Source organism: Gouania willdenowi, chromosome 1, assembly GCF_900634775.1.
Source record: "Gouania willdenowi chromosome 1, fGouWil2.1, whole genome shotgun sequence".
Lineage (NCBI taxonomy): Eukaryota > Metazoa > Chordata > Actinopteri > Blenniiformes > Gobiesocidae > Gouania > Gouania willdenowi.
In genome coordinates, this window is record NC_041044.1 from 33,666,786 (window position 1) to 33,694,224 (window position 27,439).

General features: G+C 37.5%; 1 protein-coding gene across 4 annotated transcripts in view; it reads right to left on the minus strand.

The window, feature by feature from the left end:
- The window catches only part of sgcz (sarcoglycan zeta), a 372,407-nt gene that overhangs the window by 125,045 nt on the left and 219,923 nt on the right, over window positions 1–27,439 (minus strand). For 3 of the 4 annotated variants that reach the window (XM_028456492.1, XM_028456482.1, XM_028456496.1), the window contains one exon: window positions 10,607–10,816. In XM_028456492.1, the coding sequence (XP_028312293.1) occupies window positions 10,607–10,816 (210 nt within the window). Of the gene's footprint in view, window positions 1–6,224; window positions 6,321–10,606; window positions 10,817–27,439 lie in introns of those variants that run through there. The other variant, XM_028456504.1, reaches the window with a different exon arrangement.

Below are 27,439 nucleotides of genomic sequence, written 5' to 3' on the forward strand. Positions count from 1 at the left end.
AGAGGAGAAGGTGGAGGTAGTAGCCTGACTCAGGGAGAGGTGGAGAAAGTATTGAAAAGCAGTGTATGTGTGAGAGAAGAACAATGGTTTAGGAGAAGTGTGAAAGAGGCCATCTTTGTAATACAGGAGGGTTTAAAGGAGAAGGGGTGTTGAGGCATGATCTCTCTATAATAATAATAATAATAATAATAATAATAATAATAATAATAATAATAATAATGTCTTCACTCACAGACGACTAGTGCAGTGCAATATGAACATCATTTTAATCACATGATATTGGTAGCTATATATCCTGATCCCCATATAGTATTTTTTTCTTAAAATTACATGAAATAAATGGAAAATTGAAATTTATTATTATTATTATTGTTATTATTATTATTGTCATTATTATTATTATTATTGCTATTATTATTATTGTTATTATTATTATATATAAAAATGTTTTTTCATCAATTAATTGGTAACATGACTTTTTCCTATTTCTCAGTACTTCTGCGATTGTTATGCCCTAAGACGCCTGATTTTGCAGCAGTTTTTTCCAAATATTGTTTCAAAAGTTGTGACTAAGGCTACTATTTTTTTTTAAAATTTTATAATACAGCTTTATTATTTTTTATAACTTTGTATAGATTTGTCAATTACACCCCCCACCCCCCCACCAAAAAAAACCCCTGATTACTTTTAAATTCTTTCATATCAATAAAGAAAAGAGGAGATTCACAACAATTTATTTATCCAAGATATGAATAATTTCCATTACAATGTAAAAGTCTAGTGCAGAGAATATTACACAGAGTATCAGTGTTTGTGTAAGTTTTTTAAAACAAAAACAAAAAAAATCTCAAAATAAATGGTACTTCTCCTTTAAGAATCTTCTCAATGAAGGAATATTTGTGACTTTTGCTACATATACTGTTGTCACATGTGTTCTGATTAGCCTGCTTCATGATATTTTAGCAACAGAGTGGGACCAAGACAACACGCGATGTAAACGATAGAGGGTTATATCATACAGTAGACATTTTTATATTGAACTACGATATATATCGTTATATTGCACAACTTAACAACAATCTACCCGAGTCATCTGATGCTAATGAGTCACGCACGAGGTAAATCAAGGCAAATGAACTCAACAAACTCCAAACAAGTAAGTGTAGGAAGTGAAGAAGCCTCTGGGATGAAAGATTAAATGTCAAGTCCAGTTCCCTCATCTAATACGCTACCAGAATCAACTTGACCTGGATGACTAAGAACCTACACAGACGTATTGTTTCATTAACCTCGATAAGACAATACGTGTCAAACACCTGCTACGTGCTGGCTAACATTTTAATCATAATAACTGCAGCCTCGGAATAAGGACGCAACATCACCACAGTTCCCTATAGTTATGGACATTCAGACTGTAATTTTCTGTACTGTCAAAATATTCAACATGCGTAGACAAGATGTGTAGCCTGTGAGGGATGATTCAAGAAAAGTGTATTTTGTGTGTGTGTGTGTGCCAGCAGTTCATTGGTTACATCAGCACATCATTTGCCTTAATTCTCTGTGAGTAGAGCCGATAGCCTATGTGGGTGGGAGTACTTAGTTTAAAGATGCATTAACATTAAGTTAACTTTGGGAGAGTGGTGGGTGATGCATTTCATCAATGAGTGAGCCCACTTATATAAAAATAATAATAATCAAAGAAGAGGATATTGTGTGTGTGTGTGTGTACGCGTGGGTGTGTGACCGAAGAATTTTTTAAGGTGGACTCTCCCCTTACCTGAGGTCGTCATTGTTACTGACAAAATGAGAAAAAAGTTTGTAAGTGTGTGTCTGTGTGTGTGTGTGTGTGTGTGTGTGTGTGTCAGTGTGTGTTTGTGCACGGTAAACTGCTTGGGGCAGGTGCAACAAGCCATAATGATGGTGGCTGATGTAGAGCTGAGCACAGCAAGTTTGGAGCACATAGCTGCACATTTAGCCTTTAACACACGGAGAAACAGCAGTGAGCAGCAATGTAAAGTGAGAAGCACACAGATGTTATAAGACAGTAACCTTCACCATAACACCTACACATATAGTACAGGACGGTAGAATGGATTTCACTGTGTTTCCGATGCGTAGCGTGCGGCGTGACTTTATTTATGTCAACAAAGCCATTACACGGCATATGTTTTAAAAGTCTAATACTGCAAGCTCCAAAAAGGCCTTATGTTTATAAATACATTCACTATTGTGGTCACTTCTAAAATTCAATCAGTAATCTATGACTACATGTTGCTGAAAAACAAAAGTTCATTTTAACGTTATTATCAGAAGAAACTTAATCTATGTTGAAATATTTCTGATGACATTATTTGTGGCTTGTAAAAAGCTCCGCTATCAGATGGGCAACAGAAAACCATTTCCAACATATTTAGATTGGGTTTGGCACATCATTTTAATGGGAAAAACACCTGTTATGATTGAATAAGAAAGGTCTCTTCAAGGATCAACCATTACCATAAAAAGTATAGACTCCAAGTAGTGTATGCATTTTCCATCCTTATCTGTATATGGTAAAATTAAATATTAGGTTTTGTTTTGTTTTTTTAAACAGTTTTATACAATGTACAATGCCGAAGCAACCTTTATGTATTTCTTATTTGTGTTATCACATGCTACAATAATTAATTTCATTAAACATTTTAATTGCTTCCCAGCAGTAATAGCTGATAACCTGAATAAGCACCGCTCACAAACACCCTGACCAATTGGTCATGAAACATCAAACTCGACACTCCACTTCCTTCTGCCAGCTCACCAGTCCAATCATCCACTCACTTCCACTCAACGAAGCAGGGAAACAGGCACCCCTCCAGTTCCCTAAGGACCTCAAAGATGGAAGACACTGAGCAGGGATGATGAGGCGCTTTGGAAATCACACACACCTCTTATCTCTCCCCACATGGAACAACAGATTATCGAATCAGTCTAATTTTTTAGGAAATCTAAGATATCTAAGATTTAAAAGAAGGAAAAAAAAACAGCTGTCTCATGGACGTAAATCCCAGTGCAGCAGATAAACAATTTAAAGCATCATTGCCAGCACAGTGGTTTAGTGGCATGGATTTCCACCGGGTATTCGCTTTCACGCATCATCAAAACAAACATGCAAAAGACATTGGTCTAGGATTACCAAATGTACCAGTGCACATTGTGTCGCTCTGAGAGCTCATTTCACTCTTCATTTCTACGATGAATATCGAAACACCTTTACCTTTATGAGCTCATAGACAAGTTGTTTATTTGATATTAGGAAATTAATAATTCAAACAGAGACTGAACAGTGGAGTAAACGCTCTTAGAAGACTGTATTATGACTGTGCACGGTTGGGGTCAATTACATTTTTCAATTACAATTGCGCCATCAATTATCCATTTTCAATTCGACTACGATTACATTGACTGGCATTTTTCCAAATACAATTAGAATCACAATTACTATTTCCCCCCGACAATAAATTACATTCTCAATTGTTAAAGTTCAAATTACAAGTTTTCACAATTACTGAGCCTTTAATATATAAGCCCATGCAACTTAACCTTCCTCTTAGTGTTAGCTTTCTGTTAGCATCTTTTATACTATACTTTTATATATATTTTACACTAAAAAAATATTATCTATCATCCAATTTGTTGTTCATTTCTTGGTTACCTTGTTAGGCTTCCTTATCTATGAAAATATTGGTTTTATTATTTTTGGAGTGGGTGTCTAAGCCTTTTTTCTGTCACTACACCCTTCAATTTCAAATTATGCTAATAATTAATAATTATTATGCTCATAAAGAGAATGTGAAACGTATCTGTAAGTCATAGAACTGTAACATGTAACATTGTGCTTATTTAAATTGTAAATTACAGTTTTTGTAGAATTTCTATCCCATTTACTGTACAATTACAAAGTGAACTATCTGAACTCAATTACAATTCAATCACGATGACAACAGCAACATACTTTTTCAATTACAATTACAGTGATAATTACTTCATAATTGTAATTATTACCATGTGCACAATTACACATATAATTTACCTGCTGTATAGACATTCCTAACGCAAAAATATAAATCATCTTTAGAGCTATCATCTTAAGTGCATTCAGGTTATCGGATGAAGTTCAAGAGAAATACATCAACCACACAGCATTTTTCATGCTATAACCGTTTTTCCTAAATGCAAGCATATATTGTAAAATAAATTGCACGACAACAATGGAATACACAAACAGTGATTCAACAAAGCTATTAAAGGGACGAATGAGAAACATAGTGGCAGGAAATTGCAAATCTAACAAACATCCGGTCACTGGTGACTTCTAGCCTCACCAGGAAATAAGACATTTAGTTTTAGGAATCAAGCTGATTGTGTGTAGTAAGAGCAGCAGTGCAAAGGTGCATTTCCAAAGAGTATACTCAAGGTTAATGAAAGTAAACTACTTTCAGGCACTCACCCATTCTTTTCTCTTTTGCTCACGGTTTATCAGTACAAAGGTCTTTGAGTCTATATCTGTGCAGCTGACCAAAGAAGATGTTCGCTCGAAAACATGGGCCTCTACTTCCTGGTGAATAAATGCAAACTGTCTATCCAGTGAAGCAAGTGAAACAAAGAGAGCTTGGTGTGCGTGTGTGTGTGTGTGTATCAGGTCACATTTCCATTCTTCTTTTTTTAACATCTGCATTCATCTCATGTGCAGTATAAATCTACTATAATGGTTTTAATATCAGTGTATGTAAAAAAAAAAAAAAAAAACCCTCCTTCATCACCTTTGCATACTTTAGTACTTGGAGAACATACATAGCCCACTCCCACTTCCACCATTATTTAAAGGCACACTGTAACTTTTGGCCAATAGGGGTGCTAGACCTGTATCCTTCATGGTAAGCGCCCCTAGTGGCCACAAGCGCCGCAACACTGTCGCAAAAATCAACAAACCGCCTGTATCTTTGGATAGGACTGGCTCTAAAGGCTGGGTCGGTCGGGCTGGGGTGCGAAGCGGGGCTGGGGTCGCGGTTTTAAACTTTTTGCTTGCCTCGGCCATGACCAGGAGTCAAACAGGCAAAAGCCTTAGCCCAATGAGTATATCCGAGCCTGTGGTCACGTGACTGCCGCAAAGTGATCTCCAGGCATTCTCCAGGTCACATGACCTGGCCAAAGACGGTCCATCTTTCCAAACTTACATGGGCGGTATTTCAAGAGGGAAGCCCCACTCGGAGCATTGATACTGTCGAGTGCTGTATATTAGCCTGAGGAATCATTTAGAGAGCACACAGACCACCCATACCAAAAAGTGTGCCACTAGGTGGCGGTATAATGGGTGCAAATGCATTTTGGCCTGTAACTTTCACATTTTAAATCACATCTCCATAAACTTCATATCCCCTGTTCGTTCATTCATTCATTCATTGGTACTAAAGGACAATCAGTTCAACCAAATTTCACAGAATACCCATATCTAAGAAGCTTTAATGATCAAGTGCTTGCTGTTGTAGAAGAGAGAATTATGCAAGAAAAAATAGTATTTGTTTTTTCTCAAACTTGTGAATACTCTCACAGCCAATGAAACTAAGCAATGTTTACCAGTAGTTTTACTGTTAAATTGTCACATTTCCACTGTCCATTTCCCACTGACTACAGGCCCCTATATTCCATTAGCAGCAACAGCAGTAGTCAAACAAAAGTTGATTGATTGAGGATCAGGAGGGCAACCCCTTTTAACTGATATCAAATCACTCCCAAATGACCTCTTTTACTTATTTCATCTTAGGATATATAATGTAGCTAATAGTACTTTCCAAGGTTTTATTAGTTTGGGGAGTTTCTGATAGCTAACCTCGACATAAAGGGATTTCGTTTCTTTCTTTTTGCCATCTCCATGCTGTGGAGAGGTTTTATGGAGAAGCATTTTGGGAGAAGTATTTGAAAGCAAAGCCTGAATGTGTAGTTGTATATAATGGAGCTCACTTCTCTACTTATGGAATTGAGAGCCGAGCACCAAAAGTTCATAAAATCTGTCAGTGCGAGACTAAATAATCCTCCACATATTTGTCACTGATAATAAAGCCCATGTTTCCACGTGACATATTTAAAATCTTGACATGAACTCCCTCAGTGAAGCTCATTTTTTATTCGGTTTGCGAGCACAGGAATGGCGGATGTGAATATATTTTCGTTATATTTTTAGCACTTACTTGACTACACATCAGGCTGCAGGCGGTATGTGTCAACTCATCATCCCCTGACTTCCCCTCAGTTGGACAAGGGAACAGATACCTCTTCAAGTCTCTGAGGACTTGGAGTGGCCGGGAGGAAAAGATGGGACGTGGATGAGATTGTCACAGTATTTCTAACACATGCAGATTAATAAATATTCAACCCAAACTTTTTTTCTTTTATAACCTCATCATCATTCCTTTACTGGCCAGGAATTTTACTTTCTTCTCCCCGTCAATACTCTTTATACAATCAAAGCTGCTTTTAAATGCATTCAGATCTTTAGGGTTACAGATGGGACACAATCTGGATTATATAAATCTACTTTTGTTTGATAATAATTGATAACTACTTTTATCTCCATAAACAACTGCACATCCCACAACCTCCCCGTAACCCACAGAGTCCCTCAAGGCTTGGTGCTTGGTCCCCTCCTCTTTATTCTTTATATCCTATCCCTTGGAAACATTAGTTGCCGCCATGGACTCAAATTTCACTTTTACGCCAACGACACTCAACTCGACCTTTCTACAAAAACAATCACCCCTGGCACAGTCTCCACCCTAACAAGCTGTCTCTCTGAAATGAAATCATGGATGACCACCGACTTCCTCAAACTAAATGGCAGTAAATCGGAATTCATCATCATTGGTCCTAAATCCCTCCCCCCCTTTGCTCAGGATTTCATGCTTTCCATCAATGGTCACATGGTCACCCACTCCCCACAGATCAGAATTTTTTGAGTCATTTTCGACCCTACACTCTCTTTCCAGCCCAACATCCGCCAAATCACCAAATCAGCCTTCTTCCACCTTTGTTCCACCCTCTCCAAAGGTGCCGCAGAATAATAAAAAAACTGTAATCCATGCCTTAATTTCCTCCAGACTCGATTACTGCAACAGCTTCCTCTATGGTCTTCCCTCCACCCACCTACAAAAGCTCCAACATGTACAAAACTCAGCAGCCAGACAACTCACCCAAACCCCCTCCGGAGACCACATCACCCCTGTACTCCAACAACTACACTGGCTATAAAACAGCATATCCACCTCAAGATCCTACTCATCACCTACAAATCCCTTAATAACCTGGCCCCTCCATTCCGCTCTGACCTTCTGCAGCACTACCAGCCCTCTTGCCGCCTCTTGACTCCAACCTCCGCACTCTCATCGTCAAATCCATGCACCATACCTTGGGGGATTGAGCCTTCGCCATAGCCACCCCCAACCTCTGGAGCTCTCTATCCCCAAAACATCCGTGCCTCTGACTCACTACAATCTTTCAAAACACAGTTAAAAACCCACCTATTCACACAGACATTTAACTTAATCATCTCTGCCACTTTTGCTGCTTCCTATAAAGCGCCTTTGAGTTATTTTTGAAAATCGCTATATAAAACCGATGTAATATTATTATTAGGAGTGTCCTTAGTATTCTGTATGCCTGGGTACCCTGGTGATTAAAATTAGACTAAATTTGGTGGATGAGTTATCACACCAAAATCTGTTCTTTAATAATAAAGTACAGGGAAAACAATTATGATTGGAAGAAAAGGTGGTAACACTTTAATTGAAGTTTTATACATAAGACTGTGAGTATCTGTCATTAGCATGAATAAGGTGTCGTGAAGGTTGTCATTAAGTGTCGTTTGCTAAATTTTGACACCTTTGGAGCTATGTTGGCATTCTTTTGGGTTAGGTGGAGGGTTCTCGAGGGGTTAGATAGGGTTAGGGTAACAAAGGTAACTTCAAGTACCAACAAGGCATTGAAATGTGGTCAAAACCTCTTGTTTATACTGTGTGTATACTTACATGTTATTCGTTATTGTGGATGTTACTACAAGTCCATCATCTGCTTGTGATTCATCCACATTGGTGTTATATCATTATTTCATGAGTTTGTGGGCTCTACTGTATCGATGGTGCTATTTTAAGCTTGATGAACGACAACAGCAAATTTGAGTAACATCAACACAGGGGGTGTGAAACCTTTTAGATTGTTTGGACTGTCGCCATATGCGGTGATTATTTCAATACAAACAATAGATTTTGTTATTATTACTCTTATTTTGAAAATCTCTCTTGATTAGATACGGTAAAATCTACTGCCATTCTTGACTTTCACGCTTCATTTCAAGGTAGCGGTTTCTTACATAGCCTCAGTCCTTAACACTCTCATATATAGCCTATGAAATTATGCTCTTTTATGCTTACTCCTGGCTGCCTTCCCTCAGGCACATTCTTTACCTGTCCTACTCCCACCACATCACTCACTTTTTCCTTTTGCCTCACATTTTAAAGTCGCTTATTGAAACATAAGGCAGATTGTGTGCGGGCTTTGGTAGTGCTTCACTGGGGTCAAATTCTGCGTATTTGCATATATACTATCACAGCGTAGTTTTGTGAGCCCCAAGGCAATAAGGGATATTGGATGCATGGGTGCAGTAGCACTATTCGGTGTCTAGGTTGAACGAAAAAAAATGAAGGGAAAAAAAAGGTTTTCCGGTGATAGTAAAGGGTTTTAAAAACATTATAATATTTATGTGGAATAATATTACTACACTAACAATGGAAGATAATGGGATACAGTAATGGATAATGGGCTTTACATATATGTTAACACAAGTTTGCACAATTGGTGACAGAGCTGCCTTGTACAACACTAGTTCTATAAGGAAGAGTTTAGAGGAGATTGTCTTGGTCACGAACACTTAAAGCTGCTAACCGGTGTTTCTGAGAGGACGTCTCAATGTCCCGCCCTCAAAAGCTCCACTTCCTCCCGCTGCCTCTGCCAATCTATCAAAAGCCACGCCTCTACTTTTCTGCACGCGCATTGCGGAACATAACAAGGTTGCATTGATATAGGTCTATGAGTCATGTAAGAGCCAAAATCATTTAACAATTTGCTGTTGTGACGCCCGGCCTCGTTTCCGTGGACAGTTCCACATTCACTTTGATTGACAGTTTCAAAAACAGGAAGTCAAAACCTATTGGCTGAGTGCACTCAGCAATTGTTTCCATTTGTATAAGAGTCTATGGAGGGACTTACTGTATATACATTAATGTATATGAATGACCACCGGCAGTAGAATTTTGGCATTTCAAAAAAATCATACATAAACATAGATTTCTCGGAAACTTCGGATATTTTTAAAATAAAACCAAAAAAGTAAATGAAACAGACAATAAAACTAACCTTCTCTTAGTGCAGGAGAACCTGCTTTAGCACAAAAGCTACTAACCCACCTACACTTACTGTAAGTAAAACAAAAAAGACTGAATAGACTGAAAAAGCATTTAACCGTGATTACATATCAAAAAAGAAAATGTAATATTTATGATTACAATTAGTTTACTTTTACACATATTACATATTAATAATAATTATTGTAATATTAAATACACAATGGCATTTTAAGTAACATACTTAAAAATTGTTATAGTACAATATCAGAAAATTTGTTCCATATAAATATTTTAAATATAATTCTCACATCACACAATAATTGTTGCCACATTTTTTCTCTATTTCATTCTTGTTTTTTTTTACTTCTGAAAACATAAAAAATAAATAAATAAGTAAATCTATAATAATTTCTTAAGAGTGTCTACAATAAAATGTTCTGAATGTTTTATGATTAAACCGGATTATGTTGTAAAAAGCATGTTAATGCTGATAAACTAAACTGTGGCATGAACCAGAGTTGTAACATTTGAATAATTCTATTTTTTATAAGATGTTTCACATTTCACTCAAAATGTTTATTCTTACTTGATGTACCAGGACTTGGATAAGAGACAGCGTTCATATACCTGGCTAAAGTTTATTCAAGAATGTGTTTGTCAAAAAAAAATTTGATGTAATGTTATAGGGTTTTTCATAAATTATGTACAATAATACATTAGTAACATCAAGAATGATATTTGGCCTTACCAACATTAGCCCCATAAGTATTGGCCATGAGTCACAAACAAAATTTACAATTAATTTATGATGATATCTAAATGTAAAAGATAATCCTCTACTAATATTACACTTAAAAAAAGAGGCTCTTGGGGACCCTCCTAATGATGCACTTAACCTGTCTTTGTTGTAATCACTTTAAACGACTTTGTGGTTAGAGCATTGATCAGAAAGAGAAAGGATTTAAGGATTTCAAGGTTTTTCACACCCATTACAGACACTGTGATAGTTTATCACCACTTTTTTTGTTTCATTACATTACCAAAAACCTTTTAAGTCCAACAGTTTTCTCCCATAAATTTCCACATGAGCAACATCCCATAAAATTTACTGGCCTTTAAATGACTGACACACAAAAACAAATACACACACATCTACACGACATACTGAATCTTACCGGCGTGAAGTTCATGACTTTGAGAATCCAGATGGTCAGTGCCAAGTTGACAATCATGGTGACAAGAAGGAGGAGGATGAAGAAGTATAAGCATCTCTTCCTCCAGCCATAGATACCCACTGCAGGGTAAGCCTGGGCCCCACACCCAGTTGACCCTCTTTGGTGAAGAGGGTTGGGCTGTGCTGCGAGGATATACTGCTCCTGGGTCATCTGAAATAACAAAAAAGTAATAAATAAATGCACTTAAAATAAAGGAAAGAAAAGAAAGAAACCAACAATGTCATTCAAATTAAGTTCCTATTGTACAATCATTAATCATGTTTTACTAACTTTACTACTTTCGCCATTAGAGGGGAATTTTTATTTTCAAAAGCCTTGATTATGGGCGGGGCTCCTGAAGTCGCTAAGACACGCCCAGTCGTGTAGCCGGTCAGTGCTGCACAGTGAGTGACAGCTGAGATGTGTCACTACAGTCACACACCAATCACCACGTGAAGCTCACACACAGACGCTCAAAGGTGTAAAGAGTACTGATATATCTTACTCAAGCAACTCAATTACAGTAATGTGAGCGCTTGTAATCTGTTACTTTCATCCCTGCAGACACTCTAGCACTCAGGGGGAAACAGCCCCTGAGTGTACAGTGTACATAACGCACACACATAAACCAGGAAGACGCACACACAGCAACAAAAAGTACACGCACACACAGAGACAGACGGGGATACACACACGATGTGTCGGTATATACACACATAGCTTGATGAACCCTCTAATTAGCGCATCACTGTTGAAGAAAGGAGTTTTGCATTGTCAGTCAATGCTCACTGAGGGCTGTGATTGGAGGAAACCCTCCTCCCGGCTTTTACAGGAGGGCTGGGGCCAACAGTGAAAGTTAGTAACGTGCGAAGGTCCAAATAATCTGTCTCAGCCAATAGCAAAATTTAATTGCTAACATTCAACCCATAGAGGCCAGTCACTCTGAAATTTTACATCTAAATACGCAAAATGAAAAAAAAATTGCTAACATGTTAAAAGTTGGAATAGGAACAATCAACAACACTACTTCATACCCAAATAAATATGTACAGTATTCATCAGAAAAAAGTAGATCTGGGGTTAAGTTACTCTTTAATCACCAAAATACATTGGCCTTTATGAAACCTGGGTGTACATTGGAATAAACAGAGTTACCAACATTTAAAGATCTTTTCATGTTTTTACTAAAAGCTGAAGTCCAATCTTGTCATACGCTTTTGATCAGGACGAGTTATATGTGAGAAAGACAGGCACCTCACAGAGATGACACAGACGCAGGTTTATCAAAGAAACACAAGCCCACAGCAGTCTGATTAAAGCATACCTGGGAGTGGAAAAAGCCAGCTTTGTTCCATAAACCCAGAAAGGTAAAACCATTCAAATACAAACCACACAGATGACAGCTAAAACAGGTAATAATAATATACAGTAGCTGCTGGAGATAAAAACGTATATTATCTGATGAAGACAGAGTGGGCCCCATAGATCAATAAATCAGAACTCCAGATCTCCACTGTAAACACTTGATTTATTGACATTGTCTGAAACATTTTTGCACCTATTTTGGCAAAACAATGATGGATATTTTTGAAGGGGTTTACACAGAACGATCCAAATCCAGCTAAAATGGAATGTCTTGCAGACTAAGATCATATCAAAACACAAGAAATCACGGTAAGAATGAAGTAAAAACACTTCTATGCATTTGTTTATGTAACTCAACATCCCACAATGCAATGTGCAAAACTTTCCCAAAAAATGTCAGTAGGAGAGTGTTTACGGTGGAGGTGAAAATAAACTTTTCAAAGGGAATTTCAACATTTGGAGAAAATGATCTTGATTTATTGATCTATGAGGCTTAAACTGTCTTTATCTGATGAAAAAAATGTATCATCTCCACCAGCTTTAAATAAAAGTACAACTTGTCTATGTGTTCATCAACACAAAATATGGATGATAATAACAAAATTCTCTGGCAGTTACGTGCTTCTCTCCTACCAGTATTCTCCTGTCCAGTTTCCTGACACGCCCACCGCGCGTAAGTAGAGCAAAACCGCATAATCTGTGAACGAAGGCGGGCTGAAGGAAAGGAGGCGGTGATGTCATCTTTTTGGGCTGTCTAGAAATCACGGAACCTGGAGTTTTCCCAACGCTTGTAAATGTAATTGAAATCTGTGAAATTGATCATTTGAAACGCCTTCATTGATAAACAATGTAACAGGTTGATTTAATCTGATCATTGATCAGATCATTGCAGTGTGACTGAGCATCGGCCGCATTCTTCTGTCCGAGTCACAGTTAAAATCTCTCTCCTTGATCATCATCAACTTCATCATCAACTTCATCATCATCGCCATCATCATCGCTGTAAAGCATAAACGAGTTAGATGCTGCAGAGCGTCCTGCTTTAATACAGAGGGATGTTTGCAGTGAAACAGAACTATTGGCTTCCATAATATAATTTTAAATATAAATTGTTTAAAGTGACCTGAGCTGAGCCTCATTCAAATATGTGTGGGAACAGTTTCTGGTCCATCGTCATCCGTATATGACAGCTTGTTTCACTCTGTAGTGGATCAAACTGTGACTTTACACTGGAAATAGTATGAAAATAGTTGAATCACTGTGACCAACGTAGACAAAAGCCTGCGTCTGTCAGAATTTTAATTAATCGTGCAGAGCTGAGTGATCACAACTGCTGCTGCGTGACGCACAAGTCCGTGTGGCTTCAAATGTAATTAAGTCCATATTTCTAGTACAATATAATGTTTCACCTTATCGGGGCGCTGCATATATTCCAGGGTTAGAAGCGCGTAAGAGGAAATGGACTTACGCACACCGGAGAATGCGCGTAAAGTCAGATTTGAATGGGAACGCCCACATTTCAGGGCTGCTCCACCCACAGTGCGTAACTGGGATGAAGGTTTGCAGCAACTGACTTAAGGGGGGAGGGGAGAATAGCGCGCAGCCAGAAACAGTGCCGCTGAACAGCTTTCTGGACTTACTTGCATGGGAGAATAGAGCCTTATATGACTATAAAACTTAGGGATATAATGTAATCTCCAAAAAGAAAGAAAGATTTTCTTCTAGCTCGGAGGCAGAGCTTTTATCCAGTGCTGAAATGAGCGACCCAATAAATTGAGGCCATGATATTTTTTTTTATGACAACAACAAATAAATTATTGTTTTTTGAAGTAAAACTGAAAGTAAACTTGTAGTAACTAGTTTTATCAGATGAAACTACGAATAACTTCACCCTGGGCATCACGTTCCTAAAAACTTTTGGAAAGTTAATGATGTAGAGGGTGGGGATTCACTTGATATGCAGTACAAAATAAGCCAAGAGAGATGGACGAAGAGTGTTGGAGAGTTTGGAGAGTGAGGATGTGGGGGGAAAGACCGTATCACGAGAAAAAGTAGATAGATGTGGAGCTGTAAGATAGTAGAGCATTGTGCAGTGAGATAGGAAGGAAGGATGACTACAGAGCGATAGAGAGAGAGGTGAGATAAGACTGTAAAGAAGGACACAGTCCATTAGTTGTAGTCCAGCAGGCAGAGTCATTGGTAACGACTGCAAGGCACTACTATCTCTATCCTCCTGACTCTTCCACTCTCTTTCCCTCCGTTTCCATACCCAAATCTCTCTCACCCTCGCTCCTATCCTCCCTCTCTCTTATTTGCTTCCCGATTCACTTCCTATCTCACGTCAGCACCGCTCTCTTCTTATCAGCTTCACTCCGTTCCCCACACACATAGTATGTCTTTATTTGCTGAGAATGCATGACCTTAACACCTCACCGACTGTTGTGTTTCCACCAGCAGTATTGTTTCTCCAGTCTTAGATGATGATGCCAACAAGCTTTAATGGGAAACAAAAATGCTGACTTCTGCCTCCTATGGGGTGGAGTTTACGACAAATATTGATGCAATATCGGTTCATCCTCAAAAGCCTTCTGCTTTTACCCAAAAAAGGCAAAGAGAAGTTGGAGATAATGATGTTACATACAACTCAACATCAGTTTGAGAACCAAAGTAGAGTGCAGAAGTAAGAAAATATACATTTAAAAAGGAAGATTTCAACTTTTATTGTGAAATACTGTGACAATTGATGTGTGTGCAAATACATTTTAGAAAATAGGCTATTTTTGCCGAATACTGCATAGATATTAGCACGTATTATTTTTTGTAAGTTTCTGAAGTAAGTTTGTTCTTTTTACATTTCATACTGAGGTGTAAAGAGTACTGATCTATCCTACTCAAGTAGAAGTACTGTTATCTTGATTGAAATTGTACAAGTATGAGTAAGTCATACTTAAAATACTAGTACTAATAGTACTCAAAGTAAAAGTTACTAGTTACTTTCACACCATGGTTTTTTTCTTTGATAATAAATATTGTCACGGTTCCCTTGCATACAGTAAATATCTCATGCATAAACTTAAAAAGGAACATTATTTATTTTCAATACAAACATCTGTATAAAACAAAAGGTTTATCAAAATGTACAATTATTTTAAAAACAATATAACGCCAATTAATTCAATTAAAAATAAATAAAATTATCAGGCTCTAAGTATAGCTACATTCATGAACTCTAAAAGTGAGAAAATAACCTCCATTCAATACTGTTTTGGCGCCGTGCATTATATTTAATCTGATTGGCCAAAAAATTATAATTTACTCAGAAACGGTTGGGTGTAGAAATGTAATGAATTACTTTAGTTCTTTTAAAATGTACTTAAGTACATGTAAAATTACTGATTTAGAAATATACTCAAAAAAGTACCCATAAAAGTAACTCAATTAGAGTAACATGAGTACTTGTAATCTGTTACTTTCACTTCTGATTTCACGTTATACCAAATTAAACTTACTCAATAGGGTTAAGGTGCAGTTCTTTTAATAAAACGCATAATCACTAGCACTCCCTAACAAGTGAGGGTAATCAAGGAGATGGGCTTCACCTGTGACTCAGCAGAGGGAACGTTAGGAGCGTGAGATCTCTTTATGCTTACTGTACTGACACACTGATACGACTGAGGGTCCAGTCAAAAACAAGCTGCTATAATTCATACACAACGACAGGAAGAAAACCAATCAAAGTAGTAAAAGAAATTGAGAAAAAAAAAAAAAATCAGGACCTGGAAAAAAAACAAACAAACAAATCCCCAGCAGGACTTGAACCTACAACGTTGACAACAACCATAACCTATAACCATAAACCAAAATCAAAGCACTTCCGAAACAACTGGACATTGAGATGAATCATAAACTACAAATAAAACCCACTGACCCAGATGGTAAAAAACAGCAGTTTTCTTTTCCAGAGAGGAAGGTTTTTTGATTTCTTTCTGTCAACAAAATACCACCAAACCATGTTAGCTTGGAAGGCAGTAGAGCAGAAGATTATGATGCAATATGTGTGAGGAGTTCTATGTCCAGCTTGTCTCCCTACTAACTTCACATCACACCAACAGAGATATTTATGTTTGTTGTTGTCATATTGCGGTCATGTGTGTATCATGTCTTCTGTGAGATTTCACCGTTTTGAAAGGCTTAACTTCTCTGTTGGAATCCAAGTCATGGCCTTAGGTTTACTTCCTTACCTGCTGCTATTATTAATTCTAGGAATGCAGTATGTGCATTGCAGATTTATGAATAATGCAAATAACTGAACATTTCTTTCAAAGTAAACTGTGAATGGAGGGGGGGATCTCTGCTTGTGAGAAAAGCAAGTTTAAATTCATTGAGTTCATTGTGGCAAAATGGAAACACTTTGGCATCTAATACAGAAAATAACATATATAACAACGTATATAAAAAAAGTATGTGATATCTTTAAAAAATATTTATATATATAAGAAACCTTATTTATTATTTATTTATTTAGTCATTCAGTAGCAGAGGTGTAAAGAGTACTGATTTATCCTATAGTAGAAGTACTGGTACTTGATTGAAATTGTACTCAAGTACAAGTACAAGTAAGTCATACATAAAATACTCAAGTACAAGTAAAAGAAGCTCAGTTAAATAGTACTCTAAGTAAAAGTTACTAGATACTTTCACCCCCCATGTTTATTTTTGGTAATAAATCTGGCCACGGTTCCTTTGCATACAGTAGACATCTCATTTATAAACTTAAAAAGGAAGAGACCAAATCTTGCACAATTGGAATTTATTTTTCACAAAGGCATCTGTATAAAATAAAATGTTAAAATGTACAATTTTTAAAAAAAATAAAATAACACAAATTAATTCAATTCAAAATAAATAAATTTCTCAGGCTAAAATAACCTCCATTCAATGCTGTTTTTGCACTGTGCATTACATTTAATCTGATTGGTCGGCTATGATGTGATGCATTTGATTGTTGTTTGGTCATTTTTTGCAGTTTTGCAATGTCCGTTGATCATTTTAAAACAAAAAAATTAAAAATACTTATTTAGTCAGTAATGGTTTGGTGTAAAAATATAATGAATTATTTTATTTTATTTAAAACAAGTAAAATTACTTATTTAGAAATATACTCAAAAAAGTACAAGTGCCCATAAAAGCAAATCAACTACAGTAACGTTAGTACTTCTAATCAATTACTTTCACCTCTGTTCAGTAGCCATAACCTAGTTAACTCATTATTATAAAAATGGCTGTTGGTGTTCAGAGAAAAAAACAACAGAACAGGGCTATAAAAGAGGTAGATCGGTATTGCCGGCTTTCAGCAAAATGAACAATATAGTGGTTATGATGGGGTGTGATGGGCGATTCATTCATTCATTCTAATGGGTTTAATTGTTGACCAATTTAAACGGTTTTATTTTTTTGCTGGTAGTGATGGTAGTTGTTTTGTTCACTTAAAAAAACAACGAAGCACTATGTAGGTGTAGAAAAACGTTTTTTTTTTTTTTTTTATTCTACACCAGATAACTGTAGGTGAATTCATTGGAATGCTACTGTCAAGACACTGAGGTCAAAGGATAGTGAGCATCTATTTAGCCTGACATCAACAGCTGCACTAATATAACAGGCTTGAGGTTAAGGTTTCTTATCAAGTTGATTTTAACAATCTGCCGTTGCATCAAATAATGTCAAACCGTGGCCAGTGAGTGAACTATTTCATTATTAGGAATACAAACAAAGTCAGAAACCATGAGATCTCAAATTATTAGAGTGGACTGTGCTCCGACACCACCGCTCCCACCCCACCACCCCCAAATAAAATAACTTTAAAGTTAAATTTAAAGTTTAAAATACACATTGTGTACATATTATTATTTAATTTAAAGATCAATACAAAACAATGCAATTCTGCAACACAACAACACATTGAAAAAAAATACAACCTATCTTTAAAATGTTAATAATATAAAATAACATTAACAGGGATAGTGCAAATGTCCTGAGGGATTAACAACAATAATGGTGCAAAATCCGAAAGCAATGCAAAGCAGTGCAAAACAGTGCAATCAAAAGTTAAATTTCTACTTTCCTTTTTGGTTTTTCTAGTCAGTAACAAAAATCTCAACACCAAAGAACATAGAATTATATAGAACAGAGCAATAATTACTACATGTCCAAAAAAGGCAATGTAATGAGGGAAGTAAAATAAATCAAATAAATATCAATAAATAATGGTAGAAAGTCAGCAGGTATAGTTACAGATTTAATAGTATTAATATTTAATTGAGAAGAAAACATGTATAGTGATTGTAAAGGGTGTGTTTCAAATTTATTGTATCTTTTTAAATTATTATTATTTTTAGTTTTTTTTGCGGGGTGGGGGTGCAATGTGGCGCCCCTCCAGCAGACGGCACCCTAAGCGACCGCCTGGGCTGCCTAACGGCAAGGCCGACCCTGGATTATTGAGTCTGTTAACTCATTGACTGCCATTGACGTCGAAAGACGTCATTTGTGTTGTTCAGCTGGGTTGCTAGGAGACAGTGTGATGAAGCTCTCCTGTGAATATCAAGCTTGTACCATGATGGTGACCAACTAGTGACATGTCGGTGGCAGCAGAGCACTTTTGGGTGAGAGATCACCCAAAGAGAAAAGGAGTTTACAAAACAGAAAATGGCACTACGAGAGTTGATGCTGAAGCACACAGCAGCGCACACTCGACCAGAACACATGTGGAACTAAGTGGACTATTGAGCGTTGTGATAGTGAGAGAAAACGATCAACAATCCGGGACAAGCAGTGACACTCAGCATGTCCAGGAAGTTGCGTGTGTGCCAAATGACGGGGAGAGATTTGGAGGACGGCCAAAATACAGTAAGCAAACTATTTAACTCTGACTCAGAAAACAAAATAATAATAATTTTGCATCAAAAGCATGGTCTCATTGTTGTTTTTGTAGTTTTATAGAAGGAAACCAAAATTGAGGTGTCGCTAAAGCAAAAAAAAAAAACCAAATTGCTTCAAATTCACTGACAGGTTTTTTCAGACAAAGGCTTTTTTCTTAGCTTTTTGTCACAAACTGGCGATTTGTGTGAAACTTGCCCCTATTCAACTGCTGATTACAGAAGAACGAAACAAGCTATCAACAAATAATCTGGTTTCAGATGTCAGATTGTCATAGTACAAAATATTCTGTGGGTCTTGAAAGAACAGTGAAAATCATCTAAAATGCCTGGCAATATGGGGTTGGCTGCTCTGAAAACGGCTGGCAGTGAATGAATTATTGGAGCAGGTGAATGAAAAAATGTGGTCTTGCATGAACATCATAAATATGTTGTTAGCTAGAAAAGCTAAACTAAATTCTTTTTGAGGTTGCATTTAATTACCAAGTAGAACTGCGTTACATTACCAGTGCATAATGTCGTCATCTATGTGTGTGTGTTTGTGCGTGTGTGTGTGTGCGAGTGTGTGCCCTGTCACTTTTGTGGCTTTGCAATTACTCACCCTATGTGATTTACTGTAACCAGCCTATGTGGTACTCCGCCAGTGACTCACTCGTTGTCAAGCATCTGCATTTGTGTCTCTTTACTCAAAGGCATTGCCTGGCAATCAATCCAACTCAGCACTCTGGCAAAATGTTGTTTCTACGCCCACGCAACCTCTTGCATCAGAAAATCTAGAAGAAAAGTCACTCTGAACTTGCCTTTGTGTACAGATCATTCCCCCTTACCTGTCAAACATGTCATCACTTCCACCCCAGTGTTAATTTTATTCAAGTGTATGATTCTGTCCTTGGACCTTTCATTATTCCAAGTGCAAGGTTCTTTTTTTTTTTTTTTTTTCCAACAGCTGAGAATTCTTTTTTGTTTCTTTTCACCAGGTTAGAACTCATAAGTATTTCTGCCAAATGATTACAGACAATCATTACAATATCTTGTATCTCTTATGTATGGCTTTTTGGTAATAACGGAACCATTCGTTAACAAAAAACAATGTCTTCAAAAAGCGTGAAAAATGGATTAGGGTATAGATTTCAGCTATCAGACTTTATTTCCCTCCAAGGGCAAGATTGTTATAGCTAGACAAGTAGGTCAGAGCAACTCCAAAACTGCAGCACTTAGTGAGTCTTCTGAGTCCACAGCACAATGCATGCTGTCATAAAGTGAACATGGCTCAGGGTTTTATCATCTGTTACATACCTGGACCAGAAAAGTCCATTCCATATTGGCCACGCGCTTTTAGGGATGGAAAATCACAAGCACAAACCCATTCATTTGGGAAAATGGCACACCTGGAGAAACCCCAAGCAAAGATCCCAGGAATCACACTAAGTTCCATTCACTGGGCACAGACACCAACTGACTACACACATTTCTCAAAAACAGGACTATGATGTCAAAATATTGAAATCGTGTCTTACCATTTGAGAAAAACTGTAATGTGAAGCTTCAGTGATAAGCACTGCCTATAATCAAAATATGAACTTTTCAGTTTCTATAAAAAAATCATCTTGCAGCACAGAATGACACTATTTCACTATTACTGATACATGTCTGGGCTTCATTGTATTACATTAAATACATTGGGTATAATCTCCTTTTATCTGCTGTTAAACTATTAATTTTATTTACCTCTTTGTCCCCTTCCCACCCCCATCCTTCCCTCTCGCTTCCAGTGCATTTCTTAGATTAAACTGACATCAGAGTCATCAATCAATCCCATGGTGCACCACAGCCTAGAGGCCCTGCACAGCATGACCCAACTTTATTAACATCATAAGATCTTGACAGACATTCAGAACAACAGCGAGAGGTACAGATTCACTGCATATACTACTACAGCATGCCATTGCATTATCTTATTCCAGATAAGAAGTGCAAGGAATTTCAAAGAATGGCTTAATACTAACTGAAAAAAGTCGCCTTTGGTTATGTGTGACTAAACTTTACCCAGTTTAATTAAATATTTAACTATAATAAGGGTTTAGAAACAGGGAAAATAAAGATTCAGTCAATGTCTACATTATCATGGTGCTGCTGGGAAAAAAAAGCCATTTACCCAGAATTATTGTGTACTTTTGAGTTTTTCTACTTCTTGTTTAAACTTCTTACACTATAATTACCACCTGAATCTTCTCCCAATGATCGATTGAACTTCATCAAATTATCATCTTCAGTATCTGGGAAATGATTCAAAATGGTTCATATTCTGTACAGTAGAGAACAACATCAACTGTGTTGCCACTGCTGTAGAAATGTCAGCTAAATTACCAATACAATAAGTTTAATGCTTTTTTTCTTGTCTTTTAATCACTGACCCCTTTAGAAGGCTCTGCACAGCCCTGTTTGTGTACAATGTAGTGGTCTAATGACACCCATTGTGTGCCGTCTCTTCATTTCTGTATGGTTACCTTTTAAAAAATGTTTATAAAGCTTCATACCGTTGTTTTAGAGATTTTCCACTTTCCATAGGATAACAAATGTTTGTTCATAGCATTGTTACTCTATAACGTTACACTAAAAACTAGGGGTGTCCCGATCTGATACAAAAAACAAATATCAGATTTTATCGGACTGCTTCCAAAATATTTAAAAGAAGCAGTGTTGAGAACGTTACTTTAAAAACGTAATTAGTTATAGTTACTCAGTACTTGATCCAAAAAGTAACTAACTAAATTACTCTATAATAAAAGTAACTCATTACCAAGGAAAGTAACTATTTGCGTTAAAAAAGAAAAAAAGCTCTATGTCAAAGAATTCAGATTTTTTAGATGCGTGTGTCGTTGTGAGGTGCTTCATTAAATTTGAGTTGCTTACAACGTATGTCGACAAATTCGGATATAATGTACACTTCACATGCACGTTCTTGCCTTTGACAACAATTAATTTAAAGTAGTGTTTGTATCTCCACCTTAAAAATGTCAACTTTTCATCAGACTGCTCCACGCTCGCCATCTCTGCTGCTTCATCAAATCTGTTGTGGTTGTGTGTGTGTGGCGCGTGTGCTGGCAGACGTGTAAAAACACTGGCTCTGATTGGCTACCATGAAACATTACACCGCCTCAGCCAATCATAATCGCTCACCTTGTTTTTAACCCACCTCCTCACTACAGCTGCGTATGAAGCCAGGGGTGTTTTCGGATAACAGTTTATTCAACCAATGTATGTAACGCACCGCATTTAAAGTTCAGTAAAGTTAACGGCATTAATTAGTTAGATTACACAGTTACTGAAAAAAAAAAAAAAAACGCTGAAACCTAACGCTGTTATTTTAAACGCCATTATTCCAAACACTGGATATAAGTGCTCCGATAAGTTTTTGTTGTTTTTGTCCCCGCCCTCAGTTGTTCGCACCACATACTGAGTAAAAAAAGATAACTTAAGTGAACTTGAATTGCTGACTATTGTTCTCTGTATGAGTAACATCACTTGATCAAGCCTTTTCTAACATTCCACACTACAAAATAAATAATAAAAGTATGCATGATTTGTGCTGACATCATATCGGATCGATATTGGTATCGGTCACTACTCAAGGCTGCAAAATTGGCATCGCATCGGAAGTGAAAAAGTTGTATTGGGCATCCCTACAAAAAACTCTGAAAAAATACAATAGACGGGAAATACCTCTGACTCCCAGTATGGTGGTAGTGGTTTGTACAAGTACATTTAAGCTTTTCTCTGACTAACAAATACAATTGCATTTAAAAAAAAAATGTATAATAAAAGGCTATACGGTTAAATTAATTTGGGTTTTCTTTTCTAACCACGTGAAAATAAGTTGCTGAATAAAGATCCTGATGTATGTTTATTGATTGTAAGACGTCTAAAACAGATTTTAAGTTTGCGAATGGCTAAATTCATGTAAATATAAGTCATTAAGTTAGTGTTACATTACATTTATAGCAAGTGTACTTTCCTGTGAAAGCAAGATTTGGCACTTTTGGAAAGATTGTATTCCTTGTGTCAAACCTCACTGCATGCCACGGAACAAAAAATGAAATCATGTTTTATTTAGAGAAAAATCATCCACTGGAGAAGGGTAAGAACCATTCATCTTCTGACACGCTTATTCCTGTTCAGTGTAGCTGGGACCTGCTGGTGCCAATCAAGCTCTCAATGCGTGCTAGGAGGGGGTAAAACCCTGGACAGGGCACTGGTCCATCTCAGGTCAAACACCACTCACACATTTATTCACTACAGACAATCTAGACACTCCACAAAACATAAAATACATTCGTTTTTTGGAGAAAATTGGGAGCCAGCACCGGAAGAACTCCACACGGAAAGACTTAAGCATCCACAACCAAGACTTCAACCCAGGACCTTCTTACTGTCCCTTCACCACCAATCTCCCATGTGTAACAACCAGATAGAGGGCTTTCACGGCGCGTCATCAACCCGGAAGTCACCATTTTGGAGGTATGCAGCCGGTTTACAAACAGCACACAAACGAGCAAATCATGAATTTTGAGAGGAAATAGTGAACTATTGCCATGTTTTTGGCTGTACTAATCAGTCAGACCATGAAATACATATTGAGTTTTAGAGACTACCAAAAGTTATAACAGATCAGGGAAGAACAATGTCTGCATCTTATAGTCAGTAGTTCTATATCAGGAAAGCAGTGACATGAGACTAGCTCACCGTTGTTGCACCAGTTGTTACTGATGTATATGCAAACATCGCCACCCTCATCTCTCGTCTTGCATTTGAATCCATCTTCAGGTAGTCCAGTTTGTTCTCCAGGGAGCGGACATTAGAAAGCAGGATAGAAGGCATCCTCTGAGAATTAGCTTTTAGCTTGGTTGCTAGCCCCGCTCCTGTTTCCGATCACACCGCTAACGTCTCCTCCTCTGGCAGACACCGCTGGTATGAAGCTTCGCTGCTCCACAAGTCGCTGGATGTAGCCGGCGTAGCAGTCCGAGGATTGAGGACAGAGTAGTTCCATCTAACAGACTTTAACTGTTTGATTTGCCTAAATCTAAGATTGCCTGGCTGTCGTATACTATTTTAGAGTAACTACGCAGCAGGTTCACTGTGAAATTATTAGAACTGACTGAGTTATCTGATATATACCCTTTGCTCTGCAGCCGCAGCCGACCTCCAAACTTCTGTAAGATTTAAGGTCTTTCGCTGTGTTTGGGCTTGGTGAAATCCAGGTAGTTGATGATATCAGGATATATAATAGTCCAGATTTTTGTCTCGTAGATCCTGGTTTAGCTTTGCTAGCCACAAGCGCCTCCTTTCCTCTGATAACTTGTGAGATTGTTCTCCCTGATTTGTGATGATTTTTGGCAATCTATAAAATTCCAAATGTGTCTCACTGTTTGACTGATTGGTTGAGCCAAACTCACGGCAATTGTTCACCATGTCGTCTCGAAATTTGTGATTTTCTTGTCTGCGTGCTGTTTGTAGACCTGCTGCTTGATCTCCAAAATGGCGCCTTCCAGGTATATGACGCGGTTGATGACGCGCTGTGAAAACCCTCTATAAGATAACATAATGAAACCTTCTTCAAAAACAGACTTAGATGTTCATATATGGCAGCATTATTCTTCGACAGGCTGGGGTTAGCGGTAATTAAGCAGAGAATCAAACTGAAAACACCCATCACCGGACAGTGGTAAGGAATAAGCATAACTACACACCATTTTTAAATGAATTTTATTATGAGCTTGTTTTCAACAATTTTTCTCAGGCACCGCTGTGCAATCTAGTTTTTGATTATACAACTACCACCCACACGTGTCCTGTTAGACAGATTTCATAGGAAACCAACACTAATGTACAATGTCATACTTCCTCAGTAACCAACTAAACGGATGTTATTGCACGTGGGTTTTGAATGAGGTGTCAGGTCTGATTCAGCTCATAAAGGCCTGCAAATAAAATCGATGGCTGGGAACAGATGTACACGTGTGCCGCCTAATAATGTGCATGAAATTCCAAATAGATGAATATGGATGGATTGGACGTGGACATATGAGAGGAGAGTGAACAGAACGGTAAGGAAATGGACTTTGAAACTGGAAATGACATCTTAGTAACTGGTTTCAGTACCTTAATTCATATTAAAGTGTAATAGTGTAATTAATATGCACATGGCTAATTGATGCTGCTTGCTTTAAAGTCTTACAGCCAGCAATATTGACCTGTTTCCTTCTCATCTGATAAAAAAGAAATAAATAAAAATCAATACTGTCGTCACAATATTACCTTGCTACTGATGGTCTGTGTGTATTAGACATGGTTTTTATGGTTTAGGCCAGTGTTTCTCAAATGGGGGTACATGTGCCCCTAGGTATTTGCGATGGCATTACAGGGGGTACTTGAAAGAGAGAGAGAGAGTACAAAATCAACAAATAAATTGTCAGTCTTGGTCCCACCTTAGGCGTGAATACCGGAAATAATAAAAACTATAGAAATTCTTCTTCAGGAGCCAATAAATCAGTGTTTTTCAACCTTGGGGTCAGGACTCCATGTAGGGTCATCTGGAATTTAAAAGGGGTCGCCTGAAAGTTCAGAAATAGATTTTAGAATTTTTTTTAAAATCTTTATATATATTTTTTTATTAAAACAACACAATCTTAAATAATTGTATTTCTATACTTTAACTTTGTGAATCTTGTTCAAATAAAATGCAGTAAAAAAAATGTTTTTTCACAGCACAAACATGAAAAAAACCAACTGATTCTCGCTCGATCATTCCATCATTATGCTCGATAGTTGTTTTTCATAATATTATGAGCAAAATGATCTCGTCGGACAAAGGGGTACTTGGATTCACAAGTAAGAGAAAGGGGGTACTTGACCAAAAAAGGTTTGAAAAACACTGGTCGAGGGGTGTGTGTTTTTTAGTTGGTCTGTTCAGTCATGAGTTTAAACCATTTTTAAGGAATGACTAAACCCCAAGGTTTTGGCTGAGGTGCATCTAGGCTGGATAATCTAAACAATGCCATGGAAATGAATAACTGTTTACCTTTATTTGCCTCTGTTGGTTTTGTTATATTGGAGTAATCTGTTTATTATACATCTTGTCTGTGCTTTGTGGGTTTTGGCTTTTCAGCGAGTGAGTAGGATTGGCCCCTCGTCCCTTTGTTCTATAATAAGCCTTTTCACACTCTGGAACTGCACCCCCCCCCAGGTCGAGAGGTATAAAAAGGTAAACAAGCTTGTTCATTCTGTTGATATTTCCACCCTAACAGCGTTTTTAATGTGATTCCAGAGATACACATATTCGGACTCGAGGAGGTGTCCAGAGTTTTCCGCTGATGACGATTTCGGCCGATCCGAGCACCTTTAAAAACCGATGAAAGCAGCAGTATTGAAGTAAGGCAATCCCCTCGCTTCCACCCCTGGTGAATGAAAACACCGACTGCATGCCAGGGTCTCCAGCGGACTCTACCTGGGAACGACGCACGTATTCGGACTCAGGGATATGGCTTTCCGCTGATCTGAGCACTTTAGTAAAACCGATGTGAGAAACAGTATCAAAGCGACAGACCTCTGCTTCCACACTCCTTCTACAAGCTTTTAACTTTTGATTATGTATTTTTCGTATTTACTTTATTGTTGTTAGCTTCTTTTTCTGACTTGTGTAATTGTTTTAACAACTGCAGTGTTTGAGTTTTTGAAAAGTGCTTATAAATAAAATATATTATTATTATTATTGATGGGACACGCGAGATTTTTGAGTGTGAAAAGGACAGTATGAGTTCTCACGAGTGGTTAAAGATGCTGGCCTTGTAATCAGAGGGTTCCTGGTTCAAGCCTCGCCTGGGCCATCACTGTGGGATGTTGAGCAAGTCCCTTAACCCCGAACAGCTCCCCAGGCGCCGCAAAATGGCTGCCAACGGCTCCCCAGGGATGGGTTAAATTGCAGAGGACAAATTTCAATATATGTGTAACTACATATACATGACCAATAAAGGCTTAAAGCCCAATTTAATTAATTAATTTAATTTTAATTTAACCAGGTCCATGATTATTTTTTTAAGCTGTTATTTTAATTTAATTTACAAATTTGAAGGAAGTGCACAGGATGGACAGGTCGATAAGTGAACTGGAGTAACGTCAGCTGAAACAGTTTGAAAAGTCAGGAAAAAACAGAATTTTCAGCTCGTAACTCGGTCATTCTGCCTCGGAGACCGAGTTACGAGGAATCAAAATAATCAAAATCTCTGTCAGACTCGCTTCCTACACAGACAGCCATGGCGAGTTTATCCCTCTTGACCTTTGACCTAATGCGGAAGAAGTGAACCAGTACGAGAGTGTGAAAAGGCTTATGGGTAAAGTCCATCTTCCTCATGACCTCAACTTCTTAAAATGTGCTTTACCACAAAGTACTTGACTAAACTTTTCTTTTATTCACCCCTACAATCTCCTGTTTCTGTTAAGC